At 34.6% G+C, this 20,625-nt stretch overlaps 1 protein-coding gene across 1 annotated transcript in view; it reads left to right on the top strand.

Moving 5' to 3' along the window:
* Positions 1 to 20,625, top strand: part of LOC132143411 (voltage-dependent T-type calcium channel subunit alpha-1H-like) — a 51,236-nt gene that overhangs the window by 22,892 nt on the left and 7,719 nt on the right. Inside the window, exons 12-23 of the mRNA XM_059553600.1 lie at positions 2,389 to 2,544; positions 10,040 to 10,124; positions 10,451 to 10,638; positions 12,867 to 13,205; positions 13,420 to 13,520; positions 13,632 to 13,755; positions 14,168 to 14,236; positions 14,372 to 14,556; positions 15,832 to 15,958; positions 16,115 to 16,240; positions 17,082 to 17,171; positions 18,880 to 19,072. Of these exons, the coding sequence (XP_059409583.1) occupies positions 2,389 to 2,544; positions 10,040 to 10,124; positions 10,451 to 10,638; positions 12,867 to 13,205; positions 13,420 to 13,520; positions 13,632 to 13,755; positions 14,168 to 14,236; positions 14,372 to 14,556; positions 15,832 to 15,958; positions 16,115 to 16,240; positions 17,082 to 17,171; positions 18,880 to 19,072 (1,783 nt within the window). The remainder of the gene's footprint in view (positions 1 to 2,388; positions 2,545 to 10,039; positions 10,125 to 10,450; positions 10,639 to 12,866; positions 13,206 to 13,419; positions 13,521 to 13,631; positions 13,756 to 14,167; positions 14,237 to 14,371; positions 14,557 to 15,831; positions 15,959 to 16,114; positions 16,241 to 17,081; positions 17,172 to 18,879; positions 19,073 to 20,625) is intronic.

The following is a 20,625-nucleotide window of genomic DNA, read 5'->3' on the forward strand; positions in this document are numbered from 1 at the left end:
CTGTTAACAGGTAGAAATACTTCAGGGTGAACTATACGTTTTTGTGCTCAAGTAACACAGATCCTCTTTAACTCTTTCCCCGCAAGCATTTTTTTTTAAGTTGCCAGCCACCGTCAGGGCTTCTGATGATTTCACAAAAATTTGATGGCATCCAGTATATTTTGGTGTATGAATATTTGAATATGCAATACACCAAAATAAAGATCATAGCCTCTAATTTTAAACTAATTTTATTTTAATTTTTTTTATGTTTTATCCTAGCTTAAAGCATTCGTTTTTTTATCAACACTTTAAAATAGGTAGGTTTAAAAAAAAATGCATAATTTTGAGCAAAAAGGTGAAAATCACATTTTTATCAAAAACTACATCTGGATAATATTCAGTATGGTTATCAAAGCATAAATCCAGTAAATCGCTTTCCATCAACACCTCCAAAGCTTGCACAGACTATACCACTTCATGGATCAACATTTTATTCTGTAACATTATGTAGTTTTCATTTATATGCTGTCTATTTCTGATGATCAGTATTTCTCATATGCATCTGTTTACATAAGAGATTGCTCTTTTCTCCATCCTGTTCACATGTGTTTATAGCGTAATTATAGCGTAATGTGTAATAGCGCACCTTGTGTATAACAGTGAAAACACGAAAAGTCATAAAAACTTGTCAATGGCGGGGAAGCGTTTTCTTTTAAAAGACGAGATAAGTCATCAATGGCGGGAAGGAGTTAATGAAAGATAAAACACTACACAACTAGTTTTTGAAGCTGCTGTTCCTGAAATCCTCACATTTTGCTGAGCACCAGACGTCTGTAGGTCACTAAACTGACGGTTGAAATCTTACAGAGACTTGTATTCATAGTCCAGAAATAGCATTTTTAGTCTTCAGAGGCAAGTTTTGATTAAAAACTCACTTGTCAATGTAGGAACAGCAGCATTTTGCAAAAATGCTGAGGCAAGGGATTGTGGGTATTTAGCCTCCCCTAAATGAAGTAACAAATCCTTGGGTGTTTGAGCTAAACAGCCATTTCTGAAGCTGTACGTTTATATATTTATGGTTATTTAAATAATTTGGCCTTACATTGTTTGTAAAGTATTTAAGCAAACCTATATTTTTGTTCTGCCGCCTAAACATTATTATATAATACGGCTAAATGCTCAAATCCTCTTGCGGACATCTGTCTATTAGTCAGCAGCTCAGATTTGCTGTATACTGTATAAATGTATGTGTTTGTGTATGTGTCAGTCATTCTTTTAAGACTGGGATTATTTAAACTTCTACAAGTTGTGTCAGAGTTGAAATTGCTGAGGTCATCGAAACCTGCCCTTTATTACTGCAGACATGATGAGGTCATCAGACCTCTCCCTGCAGTATTGGGTAGTGTGATGAGGTCACCGGTGGTGACACTTGTGCAAATACTGATATGGTGCTGTATTAACTCCAGGCCCTGAGGGAAGCCATCGGAGTCAGGGTTTCTTCGGTACCGGGAGCCTTTCATTTCCCTAATCTCTATTTCTGTCGGTGTGGGTGGGAGTGTGTGTGTGTGTGTGTGTGTGTGTGTGAACGTTTGTAAGCAGAATATAAACTGCAGACTGAACGTGCTGTTTTTCCTCAGTTCTAAATCAGTCTGCAGGAAGAGAGAGATGGTTCTGTGGTGGATGTCTGTGTGAAATGTGCTGGAGTGAAAACAAACTAGCAGTTGAATTTAAATTAAATTTGAATTTATGAACCAAAAGAAAGTTTAAATGTATATATTATATTACTTATTATTACTTAAGTCTAATAGGTTTAATGCAGTAATAATAATGTTGATATTTTATTAGGGGAATTAGCATGTATTTTTAAAGAAAATACATTTTATTCTGGACAAACTTGTAATTTGTGTTTCATAAAAAAAACAATAATAATAATATTGGTCACAATGATGATAATAATCATAAAATAGTAATATTTACTAATATTTCTATTTGTTTTCATATTGTATTATTGTTTTATTTTTATTAGTATTATTATTATTATTGTTATTATTATTATTATTATATCAATATTGATTTAATATTGCAAATCAGGTAAGTAGGACTGCAGTGACAATAATTTGGCATAAAATGTTATATATTAATGAAATATAGTTTTTGTTACTATAAATACACCATTAATAATTATAGCCAAAATACTGATTCTTTCAAGGAATGTTGTACACATAGAGGTGTTGTTGTAATACATGCAAAAAATAACATTTTGATGTTTTTAATAGCATTTAGACACTTTATTGGTACAATAAACTACAGTATTTACCCACTCATAATGTAAGACAGTAGTTTAAAATGTGATGTTTATGCTAAAAATCACCATTTTGTGCTAAGAGTCGTCCTGTGTCTCTACAGATTTTGACCCAGGAGGACTGGAATGTTGTTCTGTATAACGGCATGGCCTCCACCTCCCCCTGGGCAGCTCTGTACTTTGTGGCCTTGATGACCTTTGGGAATTATGTCCTCTTCAATTTACTGGTTGCCATCTTAGTAGAGGGCTTTCAAGCTGAGGTAAGATGTCAGATGTTGAACTAGGGGCTTCAGTACAATATAGGTTTTTTCTTAAAATGTTTTGCTTGAAAATTGTGTTTGTAATATCTTTCTTTAAAATAAATAAATACCAGTTCCTATGATATTTTGTATCTAATGCAGCTTTGCAAAAATGAAAATTTGATGAAAGTTTACTCTCCCTCTCTCCCAAGATATAAAGGAGTTTGTTTCTTCATCTGAACAGATTTGGAGAAATGTAGCATTACATCACCTGCTCAACAATGGATCCTCTGCAGTGAATGGGTGCCGTCAAAATGAGAGTCCAAACGTTTGATAAAAACATAACAATAATGCACAAATAATCCATAGCACTCCAGTCCATCAGTTAACATACTGTGAAGTGAAAAACTGCTTACAATAAACAAATCCATCAAGGCATTTTTAATTGAAATAAATACCATACCATAAATTCCAAATAAAATATGAGTTCTCTGTTCGTTATGTTGCATTTTCCAGTGAAAAAGTGAGTGAATCAGTAGAGAAATATGTCTCGATCAAGCACATTTAGTAAAAACAGTCCAAAAAAGATGTAAACAATTATCTCTTTGGATTTTGATACGAGAAACAACAGGGGATGGACTCTCACTGGAGGAAGCTTTATTATGGACTTTGGACCTTATTTGAAGGATTTTTTTTCTTACAAATATGCAGCTTTTTACTTCTCAAGATTTTAACTGATTCAATTCAATTCAATTCAAGTTTATTTGTATAGCGCTTTTTACAATACAAATCGTTACAAAGCAACTTTACAGAAAATTATGTTTCTACAATATTTAGTAGTAGCTAGTAGTTTGTGCACGTTTGACAGGATTTTAGAAAAATAAAAATAATAATAATAATAATAATACAAGACGTAGTCAGCTAGATGATGAACTATCAATATTATTAATTAATAGTAATTATAGGATGCAGTCACACATGTAGCAATAATTGTTAGTTCTGTTTGTTGATTCAAGGTTAGCATCATCTGGGGTCCTCTGAGGGTCAGCATCATCTCTTCTCAGGTGTTCTGGATCCAGACTGGAGCTTGTGTAAATCCTAGTTACCACGGGATGTAAATCCCGTGGCAAAACATAGAAACAAAATAGAGACATCATTAGCATAGCTGCTGATCCAACAAAGTAAAATTAGTTTAACCCAAGCTAAAGAATAAAAATGCAGATGCAACTACACTCAATTTAAGAGATACATTATTCGAATGCTTGGCGAAAGAGATGCGTTTTTAATCTAGATTTAAACAGAGAGAGTGTGTCTGAACCCCGAACATTATCAGGAAGGCTATTCCAGAGTTTGGGAGCCAAATGTGAAAAAGCTCTACCTCCTTTAGTGGACTTTGCTATCCTAGGAACTACCAAAAGTCCAGCGTTTTGTGACCTTAGGGTGCGTGATGGGTTGTAGCGTGGTAGAAGGCTAGTTAGGTACGCAGGAGCTAAACCATTTAGGGCCTTATAGGTAAGTAATGATAATTTGTAACTGATACGGAACTTAATAGGTAGCCAGTGCAGAGACTGTAAAATTGGGGTAATATGATCATATTTTCTTGACCTGGTAAGGACTCTAGCTGCTGCATTTTGGACTACCTGTAGCTTGTTTATTGACGAAGCAGGACAACCACCTAGAAGTCCATTACAATAGTCCAGTCTAGAGGTCATGAAAGCATGAACTAGCTTTTCTGCATCAGAAACAGATAACATGTTTCGTAGCTTGGCAATGTTTCTAAGATGGAAGAATGCGGTTTTTGTAACATTGGAAATATGATTTTCAAAAGACAAATTGCTGTCCAATATAACACCCAGATTTCTGACTGTAGAGGAAGTAACAGTACATCCGTCTAGTTGCAGATTGTAATCTACAAGATTCTGTGTGGTGTTTTTTGGTCCAATAATTAATATCTCTGTCTTATCCGAATTTAATTGGAGAAAATTATTTGTCATCCAATCTTTTACATTTTTAACACACTCTGTTAGCTTAGATAATTGGGAAGTTTCATCTGGTCTCGTTGAAATATATAGCTGAGTATCATCAGCATAACAGTGGAAGCTAATTCCGTATTTTCTAATAATATTACCAAGGGGCAACATGTATATTGAAAATAGAAGGGGACCTAGGACGGATCCTTGTGGCACTCCATATTTTACTGATGATAAATGAGATGACACCCCATTTAAGTAAACAAAATGGTAGCGATCGGACAGGTAGGATCTAAACCATCTTAGAGCCTGCCCTTGAATACCTGTATAGTTTTGTAATCGATCTATGAGTATGTCATGATCTATGGTGTCGAACGCAGCACTAAGATCAAGTAAGACTAGAAATGAGATGCAGCCTTGATCTGACGCAAGAAGCAGGTCATTTGTAATTTTAACAAGTGCAGTTTCTGTGCTATGGTGGGGCCTAAAACCTGACTGAAATTCTTCATACAGATCATTTTTATGCAGGAAGGTGCTCAATTGAGCAGACACAACTTTTTCTAAAATTTTAGACATAAATGGAAGATTTGAAATAGGCCTATAATTTGCCAGTACACTAGGATCTAGTTTTGGTTTCTTAATAAGAGGCTTGATAACCGCCAGCTTGAATGGTTTTGGGACGTGACCTAAAGATAACGACGAGTTAATGATATTGAGAAGCGGTTCTTCGGCTACAGGTAACAGCTCTTTTAGTAATTTAGTGGGTACAGGATCTAATAAACATGTTGTTGGTTTAGATACAGTGATAAGTTTATTTAGCTCTTCCTGTCCTATATTTGTAAAGCACTGCAGTATATCTTTGGGTGCGATGGATGAAACTGAAGTGTTAGACGCTGTAGAATCTACATTCGCTATTGTATTTCTAATGTTATCTATTTTATCAGTGAAGAAATTCATTAAGTCATTACTATTTAACGTTGGTGGAATATTTGAATCAGGTGGCGTCTGATCATTTGTTAATTTAGCCACTGTGCTAAATAAAAACCTTGGATTGTTTTGGTTATTTTCAATGAGTTTGTGGATATGCTCTGCCCTAGCAGTTTTTAGAGCCTGTCTATACCTGGACATACTGTTTTTCCATGCAATTTTAAAAACTTCCAAGTTAGTTTTTCTCCATTTGCGTTTAAGACTACGAGTTACTTTCTTGAGAGAGTGAGTATTACTGTTATACCATGGCACAGTACGTTTTTCTCTAACCTTTTTCAATTTGATGGGGGCAACAGCTTCTAATATATTAGAGAAAATAGTGCCCATGTTGTCAGTAATTTCGTCTAATTCATGTGTATTTTTGGGTACAAATAGCAGTTGAGATAGATCAGGCAGGTTATTTGCGAATCTGTCTTTGGTGGCTGGAACAATAGTTCTGCCCAGACGGTAACGCTGAGACATATAGTTAATATCAGTTATACGCAGCATGCTGATGGACTGGAATGGTGTGGATTAATTATGGATTATTGTGATGGTTTTATCAGCTGTTTGGACTCTCATTCTGATGGCACCCACCCTGCAGAGGATCCAATAATGAGCAAGTGATCCTCAATTTCTTCTCCAAATCTGTTCTGATGAAGAAACAAACTCACTGACATCTTGAATGGCCTGAAGGTGAATACATTTTCAGCAAATTTTTATTTTTGGGTGAACTAGATTCTCTAAATTCTCTCTGAAGTCTCTAAATTGTGGGGGTTCTACTACTGTAACTTGCTGAAACTACTTCCTCTAGTGAAACATCTGCTTGAATCCACTGCACAACTGAATTAGATATGGCCATATTGCATTTAATTGAGTTTCCAAGAGGGGGTTTTTCATGTTAAGAGTGAGATGCTATCAGAGGACTAGAATTATTACACTCTAACTCAATTACAGCACAGTAACAATTATGCACACCATGAAAAAAAAGGGTTTCCTTTGAGCGCACATGGAAATTAGGAAACACGCTCTTGTTTCCTTTCGTTATTGGTGTCACATCAAAGAGATTGATTGTGTGGATTGGTGTATGTTTGGTTTGTGTGTGTAATTTTCATGTAGATGAGACTCATCTGCAGTGCACATGCACAGAGGCTGAGCTGCAGCTGGTGTGATGATGTGCTTCATGGGAAAACCCTTTCAATCAAACAATCTGTTGTTCCTTTTTTCCTCTCTGTCTTTTATCTCTCTCTCTTTTTTTGTCTGCAAGGTACAAATATCACACACATACACAATGGACACTTTACCTACTTACACAATACTCAAATACACATTTACACACACTTTTCCGGTTGTTGCTGCTGGAAATTGCAGATACTCATTTATTCCTGCTTTTTTGCTCCTTTTTCCATTACTTTTTTATTTTTTTTAATAGGAGATTTTGGAGTTAAAATGAACAAATCTCAATGGCTGTTGCTTGGCTCTTTCTATGCACTTTACTGTCCATTGCAATAGTGTAATCATGTGTACATACACTTTTACATAATCCATCTGTATAGTATGTTCATAGTACACCTATCTGTATATCATGCTAATAGTATTTAAAATCTCTAAATTATGTCCACAATACTTATCTGTATAGTTATTGTACATATTATAGACCTTGTATATTCTGTACTTACTGCTTATTACACTTCTGGTTAGATGCTAACTGCATTTCGTTGCCTTGTACCTACATGTGCAGTGACAATAAAGTTGAATCTAATCTAATCTAATCTTGTGTGACATAACCCATCTAGGAAGTACACAACCTAGTTTGTTTTGGTATTGAACAGAGAACTTTCACAATAAAATCTGTTCCTGTTGGATTTATTTCAGCTGAAATATCCTGTTTCACTCAAATAAAAACCTAATTGACAGTGGCATGCACAGGCGGGGGGTTGGAGGTGTGGCCCCGGGGGGGCTTGAAGCCCTGCCCCTTTGAGGCCCTTTCAGTTTGGTCTGACCCCGGTCCATGATTTGTGGAAGGGGTGTGCTATATGAAGAGTTTTGATCGTGGACGATAAAAATTTCTCCACAGTCTGCTTTTGAAGAAATATTGTTGTATTGATTTAGAGCGCACATTCTATCAGCTGCAGTTCTGGCGCCGCTAAATCAATATACTGCGACATACATTAACATCAGTGTTAACTCAGCGGTAGAGTTATGCCTTGTCCAAATACCCACACTTGCGGTCTTTGCACTAGATCACTTGAATAATAATATGACGTATTTCCTGTATTTGGCACAAGTGTTCAAGTGAGGATGAAGACCATAAGAAAAACACGCTCTTGTTTCCTTTCAAGTTCGGTGACTCATCAAAGATTGATTGTGTGGATTGGTGTATGTTTGATTTGTGTGTGTAATTTTCATGTAGATGAGACTCATCTGCAGTGCATATTCACAGACGCTGAGCTGCAGCTGGTGTGATGATGTGCTTCATAGGAAAATGCTTTTCATTACCTTATGGGTCACACATTAATTTTTGGTGCTTCTAATTGTGTAATAAAAAGCAATTGCAAATGATGTACAAAATAAATACAGACTTCAAAAAGTCTCGCGATTTATTTCCAACACATGATGCGACACACTAAGCCTTGATTACCGCTCCGGAGGTGTGCGTTTTTAAGATCTGGACAGTATTGCACATGTACTTCCTGTCGCGAGCACGCGCTCTTAAGTGGCCAAGACCGCAAGTGTGGGTATTATTTGGACAAGGCATTACTCTCATGGGACACTGCACTTATTCACTAAAGTAATTTTTTGCATTTTTGCATCAGATGTTGCAAACCTATATTAATATATTTCTCGTGCTGAACACAAAAGCTGGGTAACCAAACTGTTGCCACATTGACTTTGATAGTAGGAAAAATACTATGGAAGTCACTGTGGACCAGGAACTGCTTGATTTTCCACCTTTTTCAAAATAGCATTTATGTTTAGCGGAAGAAGGAAACTCATTATGGTTTAAAACAACTTTTGAGTGAGTACATGAAGGTCTAAAAAATAAAACACTAACCTATTTACATTTTAGGTTAACTATTCCTTAATGTTAATAAAAAACCAAACACAAAGAGAAAAATCACTCAATACTCTTGACTGAAAAACTGTAATACAGTTGCTTTAATAGGAATCAATGTGTATAGTGTTTTATTATTATACTTGTCATTCAATTTTTTGAATGCTCCTGCTGAATACATCTATTTTACCTGGAAATAAAACACTGTTTATTTAATTTTTATATTATGTGTATTTGTTATGTGTATTTTTGTTCTCGTTTTTTAATAACAAAGATAAAATAATAACAAAAATGTTTATCTTCACCCACTTTGGCCTTAATATCCTCCATCATTTTTCATATTTTGTTACCTTAAAAGGCTTTGTCTTTATAATGGGCAAATTAGTTTGATTGTGATGCTCAAGCAGCTTGCAAAATAGAAAAAACAACATTACAAAGAATCATGATAAAATCATGGTATTTTAAAAAAAAAGGGAAAAAAATTATATTTTTGCCATATCACTCACCCCAAGCTGAGGGGGAACAAACCCATCTCACCCCTGCCCCTCCAGAGGTTAGTGCACACCACTGCTTATGGAAGTTAAATAGGTCTGAATGTTATTTCATGTTGATTTTAAATACATGAAAAGATAAAGTTACTTGCAGGATTTTTTTCCTCTATGCAAACAGTATTGATCTCAAAACAAATAAAATATTAGAATTATCCCTTTACATCATGCATGAATATTCATTGCGAATTTGAAGCATGGAATTTTAAAAGCAACCATGGAATGTTTTCTTCATCGAAAGTGGTTTTACTGTAAACTCATTGTTTTTATTAACTTTTTTATTTTGTTTTAAGTTTTCATTAAATTTTTGAGACACAAGCCAAACAGAACCCATCTAGCCATAAATACATAACCAAATATGCATAAATCAATAAATAAAAATACAAAAACTATATAAATAAATGTATAAATCAGATTTAGTCACTTGCATGAATCACACTATTTAGAAAAAAAAGAACAAGTAATAAATAATACATGATTCTTATTCATTCCTGCTTTGCTCCCTTTTTCACTTTTTTTTCAGTCACTCTTTATTTTTGACATATTCACAACAGGAGATGTTTGAGTGTAAAATATTGAATCTCAGTGGCCATTGCTTGTTTGGCGTAATCCATCCAGGAGCTACACAGCCTGGTTCATTTTGGTATTAAAGCCCACTTTTCACAATAAATTCAATTTCTAATTTAATTCTAGTGAAATTTCCTTTTTGAATGGGTCAAAATGCTGTCCTGTTGATTTTAAATGCATAGGAAAAGGAAGTTGCAATGACTCGAATAGGACGAGGACAACTTAAGTTAACTAAGCATGAGATTAGAAGGTAGAGAGTTGCATACCCTTGAAAGAGCAAATGTAATTGTATTTGTTCTGCATTTATTTATGCTGGCCTTGTGAGGATTGGGTTGATGTGACAATATGATGATTCATTATTATGAATTCAAAATATTAGCCTTTAAATGTCGTTTCTGTTTCTTTTTCAGGGTGATGCTTGCAGATCAGACACTGATGATGACATGTCGTCTGACTATGGTGATGAGGACAAACTGAGAGAACTGCTGAACTCAGGTGTGTGTGTGTGTGTGTGTGTGTGTGTGTGTGTGTGTGTGTGTGTGTGTGTGTGTGTGTGTGTGTGTGTGTGTGTGTGTGTGTGCGCACAGCTGTTTATATGTGACCCTGTCTGTGAAATCCAGGCTGAAGTTTCAAAATCTAATTATGAGGTAACAAGCATCAAAGTTTGATTTCAATCATTTATTTCACTATGATTTCAATCTTTGACATGGCAAATGACAAAATGTTCTTTACATTATAAAGGTTTATGTAAAATAGCAAATCACCAAAAAAAAACACAAAACACGTTTTGTTGTTTTATGCTATTCTCTTGTTGATATTAGGATCAGAGATGAAAATGCAGACATTAATGCCCATCTCAAACGGACACCTGGAACCTCGGGCGTCCATGCCACCTCACAACACACCCATGCAGCTCAATGCCACACCCAGAACTGAGGTGTCACACATCTACAGCCAATCACGGCGCAACAGCAACACCTCCACTGAGCCACATGACCAGAGATCCCTGGTGAGGAGTGAATGCTGTTACATGTAAACCTACACAAATAGTGTTAGTCTCAAAACATTTGAATTGATGTTTTGATCTATATTCATATTAGAATTATCCATTTCCAATCATGAATATTCATCACTAATTTTCAGCATGGAATTTCAAAAGCAAACTTTCACCTCAAGGTTTTTTTCTTCCTTAAAATGTTTTTTATCATGGCATCTTATTGTGTTTATTGCCTTTTTATTGGAATTTTGGTTTACTGTTGAACTATAAGCAAAGCATTATCTTCATCTGTTGTTATATCTTTTATATTATTAACACCATTAAACTGGAAAAATTAATCGCCTGTGTTAATGCACTAATTTTGACAACACTAATGTATAGATTAGGGCTGTTAGTTTAAAATGTTAACTTAACTAATTAGTTATGAAAAATAACACGGTTAAAATATTTTTACGCAGTTAATGCATTGGCCCTGCCCTCATCATCATCTTACATTTCATACAGATGACTGTTGACAAAATATGATGCAGGGCAACAACTCCATAAATGCAGTTATGCTGTACAATTCTAAATATCGGTACAAAAAATGCCCCTGTATGAGTTTTTGTCTCATATTTATATCATAAAATAAGCAATATCACACAATCATCGAGATCAATATCACACATAAGTGCTGTTTGTCCTGAATACCAGGAGTTAAAAGTGTTTTAATAGCCTACAACAGTTCAATAAATAAGAAGTTGATATTGTATTATATTTCAAACACAATATTATCTGTTTTTGCTCAGTTTTGCAGAGAACATATTTTTTAAAGCCACAGGAGAATTGTTGTGCATCTCTGAGCAACACAGAAGTGTTTAGTTTATGAATGGATACACGTTTTGAATGAATCGTGTGAATCAATGATTCAAAGGCTCATTCATAAAGAAAGCCATTTACTTCATTTCTGAATGAATCAGCCATTTGAATGAATTGAATGAATAAATAACTCATAAAGACATAGTTTAACTCATAAAGATGTAGTTTCTTATTTAGAGTATCATTGAAAATAATAATAATATATAAAAAACATTAAAAGGATAGTTAACCCCAAATATTAAAATTCTCTCATCATTTACTCAATCTCATGTCATTTCAAACTGTTGTGTAACATAAAAGAAGGTATTTTGAAGACTGTTGGTAACAAAGACAATGGGCCCTATAAAACATCCGGCACAATGCGACGCAAGGCGCAGCGCAAGTGTGTTTGCTAGTTTCAGTCTGGCGCCATTCGCATTTTCCCGTCCAGCACCACATCACTTAATTAGCAAATGCATTGCTCTCATTTTGCACCCATAGGCATGCTGGTCTAAAAAAGAGGTGTGTTCAGGTGCATTGCTGGCGCATTGCTATTTTAAGGAGCTGAAAATAGACTGCGCCATAGACCAACTCAAACCTGGTCTAAAGTCTGGCGCAATGTTTTTTCTTTGTTATTCGAAGAGCTTACATGCTGCTTATTAAACATAGGGACGCACAGCAGCACACAAACATGCCACATATTAAAAGTTAAAGGATTGCAATGCATACAATTTTTTTGTAGACTAATTAAATATATATATATATATATATATATATATATATATATATATATAAATGCCTACATGTCATAATGGATAGTCATCGCATGTATCAGAATTAGGTCGCACACGAGCAGCTCCGTTTCATCTCGAGACGCATTCTGTCTTCGCGCTTGCCCAATTGTAAATAGAAAATCCATCATGGCACGAGCGCAACTTAAATGGAATGGAAGATGAGACTCTGATTGGTTTATTGCACGTTACACTCAAAAAACACCCATTACTCATTAAGAGAATTAGGACACCCCTTTAGACCACGCCAACCATTTTTGTTTGTTGGAAGACTGTTTGAACAGTTAATAGCCTAAATGTTTAAGTGTAATACATTTTATGTTTAATTAAATAAAATATTTATTTCTAAAGCTATGTTAATACTTGATACTTTCTCATTTAACACATTAATGGCTTTAAATTATATATTTCACAGTCAAATTTAATTTTGCGATTAATTAGATTAATTAATCGAAACATCTAAATTGTCATATCTAAGAGGTTATAAATACTCCACATTGTCCCTCTCATTATTGTATATGTGTCAACTTAATTCTTTTTTTTTGTATGTGTAATTTTTTATCAGTTGTTGCATTCTGTGATAATCAGCTACAGTTTGTGTGTCTGTTGTAGTCCAGCCTTTGGGGAAGTCGCCGCTCCAGTTGGAACAGCCTTGGCCATGCCTCCAGTCTAATGAGACGTGCTCAGTCAGGGGAACGTGAATCTTTGCTTTCAGGAGTGGGACAGGACAGCATGGATGACAGCCAATCAGAAGATGGGAAATCCAGCAGGACTGGCAGCCTGGGCAGAGTTTCGTGTCTGGGGTCATTTGATTTTCCAGAGCATCTCCAGGTTCCACGCCCATATTTGGAGTGTAACGGCAGAAGAGATGGAGGTTATCCATCCTCTCCCAACATAACACGTCCCGATCCACCATCCACACAGTGCGCAGATGATGATGAATTTGAGGAGGTGGGGCCTTTTCTATAATAATGTTTTATTACTGATTATACTATTACAGTATATCAGTCACGTAGATCAGATATTCTTGACATTGTTAATTATTGCAGATATTATAGAAATACTACATATATGCTAATGTTTTCTTAAAAAACATGCATTTCTATTCTTTGTTTTCTTTAAGCGTGTTTTTTTTTATTTCTTATTATGTTTTTGTTTCATTTAGAGCTGGTGTCTGATTGTGAAGAGACTGTTGGAGCCGTATAAACCCCAGTGGTGTAGAGACCATGAGGATTGGTCACTTTACTTATTTTCCCCCCAAAATAAGTGAGTGCCAATACAGCAGACCAACCAAACACACATATAAGCACATAATGAATGCTGTGCTTGCACATTTCTATACCATTCACACTGCTCTTCCTCTCTCATTCTATGCAGGTTCCGTTTGCGCTGTCAAAAGGTCATCACTCATAAAATGTTTGATCATATTGTGCTGTTTTTCATCTTCCTTAACTGCATCACAATTGGCCTAGAGAGACCTGAGATCCAACCTGACAGCACGGTGAACACAATCACAACTCTCATTCTAGTGCTATCATCAAGATCTATTATATTTACAAAATATTTGTAAATTTATAGAGAATTAATAAATCCAATTATTAATATTCTTTTATCGTAATTATAAATGATTATGTGGGTTAATATTATAAAATGCTTTCAGAACTGTATGATTCTGCCCTTTAGAAAACATTTTAAAGTTGCATGTAGCATATATAAACCCATAAACAAACTGTCCTAAAAAAATATATATTAAAATTATAATATCCATTATACCTCCATTATATAAAAAGGGAAATAAATGCAGTAAAAAGTTACCGGGTGACTGGGTAAATGCTCTTTTACTGGTCCCCATGTGGTGGATTTGTTGCTATTTTAAATTACATTTTCATATATTTTTTTTATTTGTTTGACAGGAGCGGATGTTTCTTAAAGTGTCTAACTACATCTTCACTGTGATCTTTGTGGCTGAGATGACTGTGAAGGTAGGAAAGCACTACAATATTAATTAAAGGCATACATTTGAGTTTGGTTGTTTTAACTTTTTTATAAACTAGTAAAAAAAGTAATATGACATGCAGATGACATTGATGATGACTGCTATGTTGTTGTTGTTGCAGGTGGTTTCTCTTGGACTGTACGCTGGTCCAGACTCGTACCTGAGGAGCAGCTGGAATGTTCTAGACGGCTTGCTGGTATTTGTGTCTATTGTGGACATCCTGGTCTCTCTGGCCTCCACTGGTGGGAACAGAATCCTGGGTATCTTACGAGTACTGCGACTGCTCAGAACACTAAGACCCTTGAGGTAAGACTCTCATTGAAGGTGTGTATGAATGAGTAGAGGTACACTAAGTCCTCTGGTGTAGGCAGTTGTAATATTAGAATATAAGGTGGAATTCACTCAACTTTTTTCCAAGGAACACAAAAGGAGATGTTTAGCAAAATGTTCACACTGCTCTTTTACAATATAATGCAAGTGAAGTGGGGCCAGAGCTGGTGAACTCAAAAAATGCTCAATAAATGTTGTGTATACAGTTTCTGAAATGTTGATGCACTACAATTTTGGCAACCGAAAGAATTTAGGTTAAAGTGAATTTTCCATTTTGGCTGAAACTGCTGAACTGAAAATATTTCAATTTGAATTTGAATCAGTCTTCAGTTTGATGAACCAAGATTGTATTCTGTGCTTTTATTTTATGGTTTCAGGTGATGCATGAAAAAAAGTTCATTAGGCATTGTATTTATCAACACTACAATCCAAAAATCCTACTGAACTTGTGCGTTTTTTTTTTTTTTTTACTTTTGGATATGAAACAAAATCTCAGCTTTCAAATTTGGTCAATTTTATAATGAAATATGAAGAATAATTTATGTATGTTTTAATAAATCTGTCATTAAAACTATTTTTATTACATATAACATTTAAATGTCCATGTTTCAGCAATGTATTGGATTACAAATTATATCAGTGATATAAAAACTGACTTTTATAATTTATTTGTAATTTAATTGCTTATACAGTATATAGAACTCACTTTTTTTTTAAGTTTTAATTATTAAATCAACTTTATTTTCCATTTCAGCTTTTAGCTAAATGAAAGATTTAACTTTGGTTTTTGTTTTTCAGTAAAAATGAATTATGGTGCATCACCATTCTTAAATCAGATATAGACCTAAATTATATTTAATATGCAGAAAATCTTCCTCTTTGCCAAATCTTTAAATTTCATTTGCACTTAAAACCAAAAGCTGCATCTCACCAGACCTGACTTTGATCTGACTTTTGAAGTTTTATTAATGCTGTCCATGGTGCTGAAACCACATTTCATCTCTTGCTATTGTCAGGAAACTGTTCCTTTAGTCACATCTGAACAAAACCGGCAACTCTCAGACAGAGAGATATTCTGCTGAGCAGACTTACATATTCATTTCAAGGCTAACACTAGAGAACATCTCGTCTCGTCAGCGTGTTGTGCAACACTGAGCCCTTTTATTAACACACGCGTTCAGTGGTTTTGCATTGAGTTCAGATATTGTTGCAACACCAAATATGCATTTCTTTGTTTGTTTGTGTCATCAGGGTCATAAGCAGAGCTCCCGGATTGAAGCTGGTTGTTGAAACATTGATCACATCTCTCAGACCTATTGGAAATATTGTGTTGATCTGTTGCGCTTTCTTCATCGTCTTTGGAATTCTAGGAGTTCAGGTACACACATTTTGCTAGTGTCTACATTTCTAAAAGAAATTCAATTCATTTTTATTTAGGAAATAAAATCACTGATCAGAGCTATTGCTTGCTTTGTAATTTAGAGTTTATTTGTAATAATGTTGTCTAAATGTAAGGTATTTTTCTTTTACTCAGCTCTTTAAAGGGAAGTTTTATCATTGTGAAGGCTTTGATACTAGAAATATCACCAATAAATCTGAGTGCCTGCAGGCTAAATACAAATGGGTCCGTAGGAAGTACAACTTTGATAACCTGGGTCAGGTAGGATGCTCACAATCACTTACACTCACTCATATAGACGTAGACATTAAGGGGGAATTCATGGAGAATTAATTATGTCCACCGGGAGCGTCTTTTATTTAAAAATCAACCCTTCTCATTTGCTCTTTTTATAAACCATCAAGCAACCCATTATATTTTAGATTCAGGTCACACAAGCACATTTTATCAAGGTGACAGGGTTCTGGTTAAGAGTATTTCTCAATCCTGTTCTCTTGTTTCATATGTAAAATCTGAGCTATTTTTAGTTTAGACCTGCAACTTTACTACCAGCATGTAATTAACTGGCTTTTTTATTTTGTTCACAAGTCAGTGCATAGTGCCTAGTTATATATAGCTTATGTTTACACACACGCACACACACACACACACACACATACACAAATACTTGTGATGTTTCATGACTTATGATGAAAAAATTGTAACATTAAAAAAAAAAATCTTTTGAACTTTCTATTCATCAAACAAATCCTAAAAATAAACGAAAATCTTCTGAAAGTGCAATACAACTGTTTTAAATGTTGATAGTAATATGAAATGTTTCTTGAGCAGCAAATCAGCATATTAGAATGATTTCTGAAGGATCATGTGACACTGAGGACTGGAGTAATGGCTGGCATCACAGGAATAATTGCATTTTAAAATATATAAAAATATAAAAGAGCTTCGAACTGTAATAGTAATTTTATATGTTTTATCTAAAAATGTGTTCATCTCCCCTTTCCTCCAGTATTTTACAGATATTCATATTGTTGGCAGTGATAGAGTAATTCTGTAAAATATTCTCTTGTTCACATGAATCCATTTTATCTCTCTTTTGCAGGCACTGATGTCATTATTCGTCCTGTCATCTAAAGATGGCTGGGTCAGCATCATGTATGATGGCTTAGATGCCGTGGCTGTGGACCAACAGGTGTGTGTGTGTGTGTGTGTGTGTGTGTGTGTGTGTGTGTGTGTGTGTGTGTGTGTGTGTGCATTCTTCAGGTAACTCTACTGAGTGTGGAAACACTTACACCTTACTCTGAATCTATCCATTTTAACTAAAGGTGCCACAAGCGTTGACTGCTTTTTTTCTTTCCTGAAGTTCAAGTGACACAATCACAAAAGGCAGCAGTAGGTTTTTAGGTAAAGCGAGTGTTTGTTTGATTAATTCAGCTCTGAACTGAAGAAAAAAGGGAGAGATAGAAAAAAATACAGTGGAGGACACTAGAATGAGCAGCAGAGAGGAGGAGAGACAGAACATTCATCATTTAAATCCACTGAGAGGTCTTACATACTCTCTCTTACACACACATACACAGAAACATTGAGTCCACGGACAGTAACAGACTCAACACAACTGGTTTATATAGTGTCCTTACAGTGGCCCATCTTTTGTTTAGTAACAAATACCAATCGTGTTGCATATACAATAAGACAAGTATAGAGTTTCCATTCCATTCTGCACTTTCTTTCTGTCGCATTCCCTGTCTTTGCTTTCTTACTTATGGGCTCCTTTGTCTCCACCTTCTTTTAATGTAAATTTTTACATTCTGATTATGTACTGTATGTCACATCACATTAATGATGCTTGCTTTATTATGCCAATATTCCAGTTTGTGTGTGTGTGTGTGTGTGTGTGTGTGTGTGTGTGTGTGTGTGTGTGTGTGTGTGTGTGTGTGTGTGTGTGTGTGTGTGTGTGTGTGTGTGTGCGTGCGTGTGTGTGTATAATGGAATTAAAATGAAGGAATTATGTTTGAAATTTTGTGGCAAGTTAAATATTTATGTATTTATTTAGAAATATTACTGTCATTTAACAATTATTCATTAAATAGATCAAAGGTAAAAGTAAACTTATTTATAATGTTAAGTTTTTCTCAAATGAATGCTCTTCTTTTCATCTTTTTGTTCATCCAAAAAGTCCTTTTATTATAAAATAAAACTGTTATAATAGACATTAGAATGATTTCTGAAGGATCATGTGACACTGAAGACTGGAGAAATGATGCTAAAAATGTAAAGTAGCTTTGCATTACAGGAATAAATTTTAAAAGAAACAAAATTAGAAGGTCATTTTAAATTGTAATATTATTTAAAAATGTTCACTGTTTTTATCATATTTTTGATCAAATAAATGCTGTTTTTGTGAGCACAAGAGACTTATTTAAAAAACATTAATACATCTTACTGACCACAAATATTTAAACATTTCAGTAGTTTTATTCTTAAAATTTTAATTGGTGTTTAACTAAGACTGCTGGCATATTATTCTGAATATTATTCATTTATTTTACATCCGCACATACTCTAGAATTAACAAACTATTAATGCTATTTTAGTGGATTTGAAGAAATATGCTCTAGGAGACAGGAGCAGCATTTAAAAAAATCAAGATTTAATTAATGTGCAGAAATTCAGCTAAATAAATTCCAAGAGTGAGTATCCAGCATTTCAACAAACGAATGGTAGGAGAAATATGTTCAAATTCAGTGTAGCAAATAAAGTTTGTATTCTTAGTATACTTTACTGTGCTCATCACATGGACACATAAATATTTCCTTATGAAAATTACACCTCTTTAACTGCACAAAGTCACCACTTTAAGACTGTTTTTCTCTGTTTTCTTTCTTCTCTCTTTGTAGCCCATAAGGAATCATAATCCCTGGATGCTTCTGTACTTCATCTCCTTCCTGCTGATCGTCAGCTTCTTCGTGCTGAACATGTTTGTAGGTGTGGTGGTCGAGAACTTCCACAAGTGTAGACAAGACCAAGAGGAAGAGGAGGCCAGACGGAGAGAGGAGAAGAGACAGAAGCGCATGGAGAAGAAACGCAGGAGTAAGCGTGTGTTTTTTGTACGCGTGCACAGAGTGTCATAATAAAAAGTATTTTTTCTATTTTCACTGAAAGCACAATTCAGAACAAAATGGATTTTGGGCCTTTTTTTTGTTTTGGCAACTTTAGTATTCAGAGGAGCAAAGAGCCACAAAATATTTTGTGGCTTGTCACTGTTGGTTAGGGTAAAACTGGCATGGAACAGATTGGTTTTATTGCTTGTAACTTCATTGCATCACACATGGTTAGCACAGTACAGTTTAATTGCTGTCATGTGTATTTAGCTTGAGAAACAGACAATTAATAGTGATTTCCACAGCCACGTTCTTCAAAAGCCTTTTGACTTTGTTTGACTTCAAAACCACATAACCAAAATTTAATTAGACAGGAGGCACACAATTATAAGTTAGAGTAAAACCATTTACTCTTGCCTCAAATCACACTTTAATCCTGTGCTTTGGATATAATTAACAACAACCTTTCTTTAGAAGTACTAGTGTCAGGTAACATAGATATAAAAACATGAGTGGGGGTTAAACAATAGGTAGAATTATATATTTCATAGGGCTAAGTTTTGCAACAAATTTCACGATTCGATTCTATGTCTGATTCGGTTCAATTATTTTAGACTTTACACTCAGTGAAGTTTTCATAATAATTAAGTTAAAATTAGGTTAATATATTTCTACTCCAATTCATTCAATTTTTTTTAAAATAGAAACATTTTAATGGTGGCTGACTGTCATAAAAACTTAATGGATTTATTTTAACATAAATGAAACAATTATAATGAATATGTTCTACAGTGCACATATTTAGAAAAATGCTCCTCTTTGGAGTTAATAAGTTTTGTTAAGTTTTCGGTCACAAAATATGTTTTTGTGACATAGTTTACAAGCTTGAGCTTGACTGAGCAATTACATGAGATAGGATACAGATTTTGGTAAGATGTACTCTTTCTTTTATCATCTCTTCAGACATTCATTCATGTTTATTTCACTCTGAACTGAGGCGCTGCAGTGATCTGTCACTCCACATTAAACAGCGCAAAATGGCATTTATTGTTTGAATACTGTAATAAAATAGACATCATTTTAAATCGGAGACTTTGTTTTATATCAAAAATAACAAAACACACAGCTGATTGTGATTTGGATAGGAGGTGTGCTACATTGAAAACAGGCTAGAATCAAACATTTAAGAATCAATATCGATTCAATTCAAGAAATCCATATTTTTTACCCAGCCATAGTATTTCATGTAGTTTACATATTTAAGGGCCTTGTTTATGGGTAAAAATATTAAGCTCTTCAGGGACAATAACCAACTGTCTTAAAAACATATTCATAACACTCACAAATGCAAAGCATCCCAGAATGCCCCATCAACCACATGACAAAATGCTAAAAGACACACACATCTTCCTAAAACCTAAGTGGTGAGTTTTACATAAGTAAGCAATATTCACAGTGCTGTAGTATACATCATATATCATCAGTACTTTTTGTAAGAATACCTGAACTGGAAACTGAATTAGTTAGCTGTCTCAAGACATC

The sequence above is a fragment of the Carassius carassius genome, chromosome 7 (assembly GCF_963082965.1).
Source record: "Carassius carassius chromosome 7, fCarCar2.1, whole genome shotgun sequence".
NCBI classification, from domain to species: domain Eukaryota; kingdom Metazoa; phylum Chordata; class Actinopteri; order Cypriniformes; family Cyprinidae; genus Carassius; species Carassius carassius.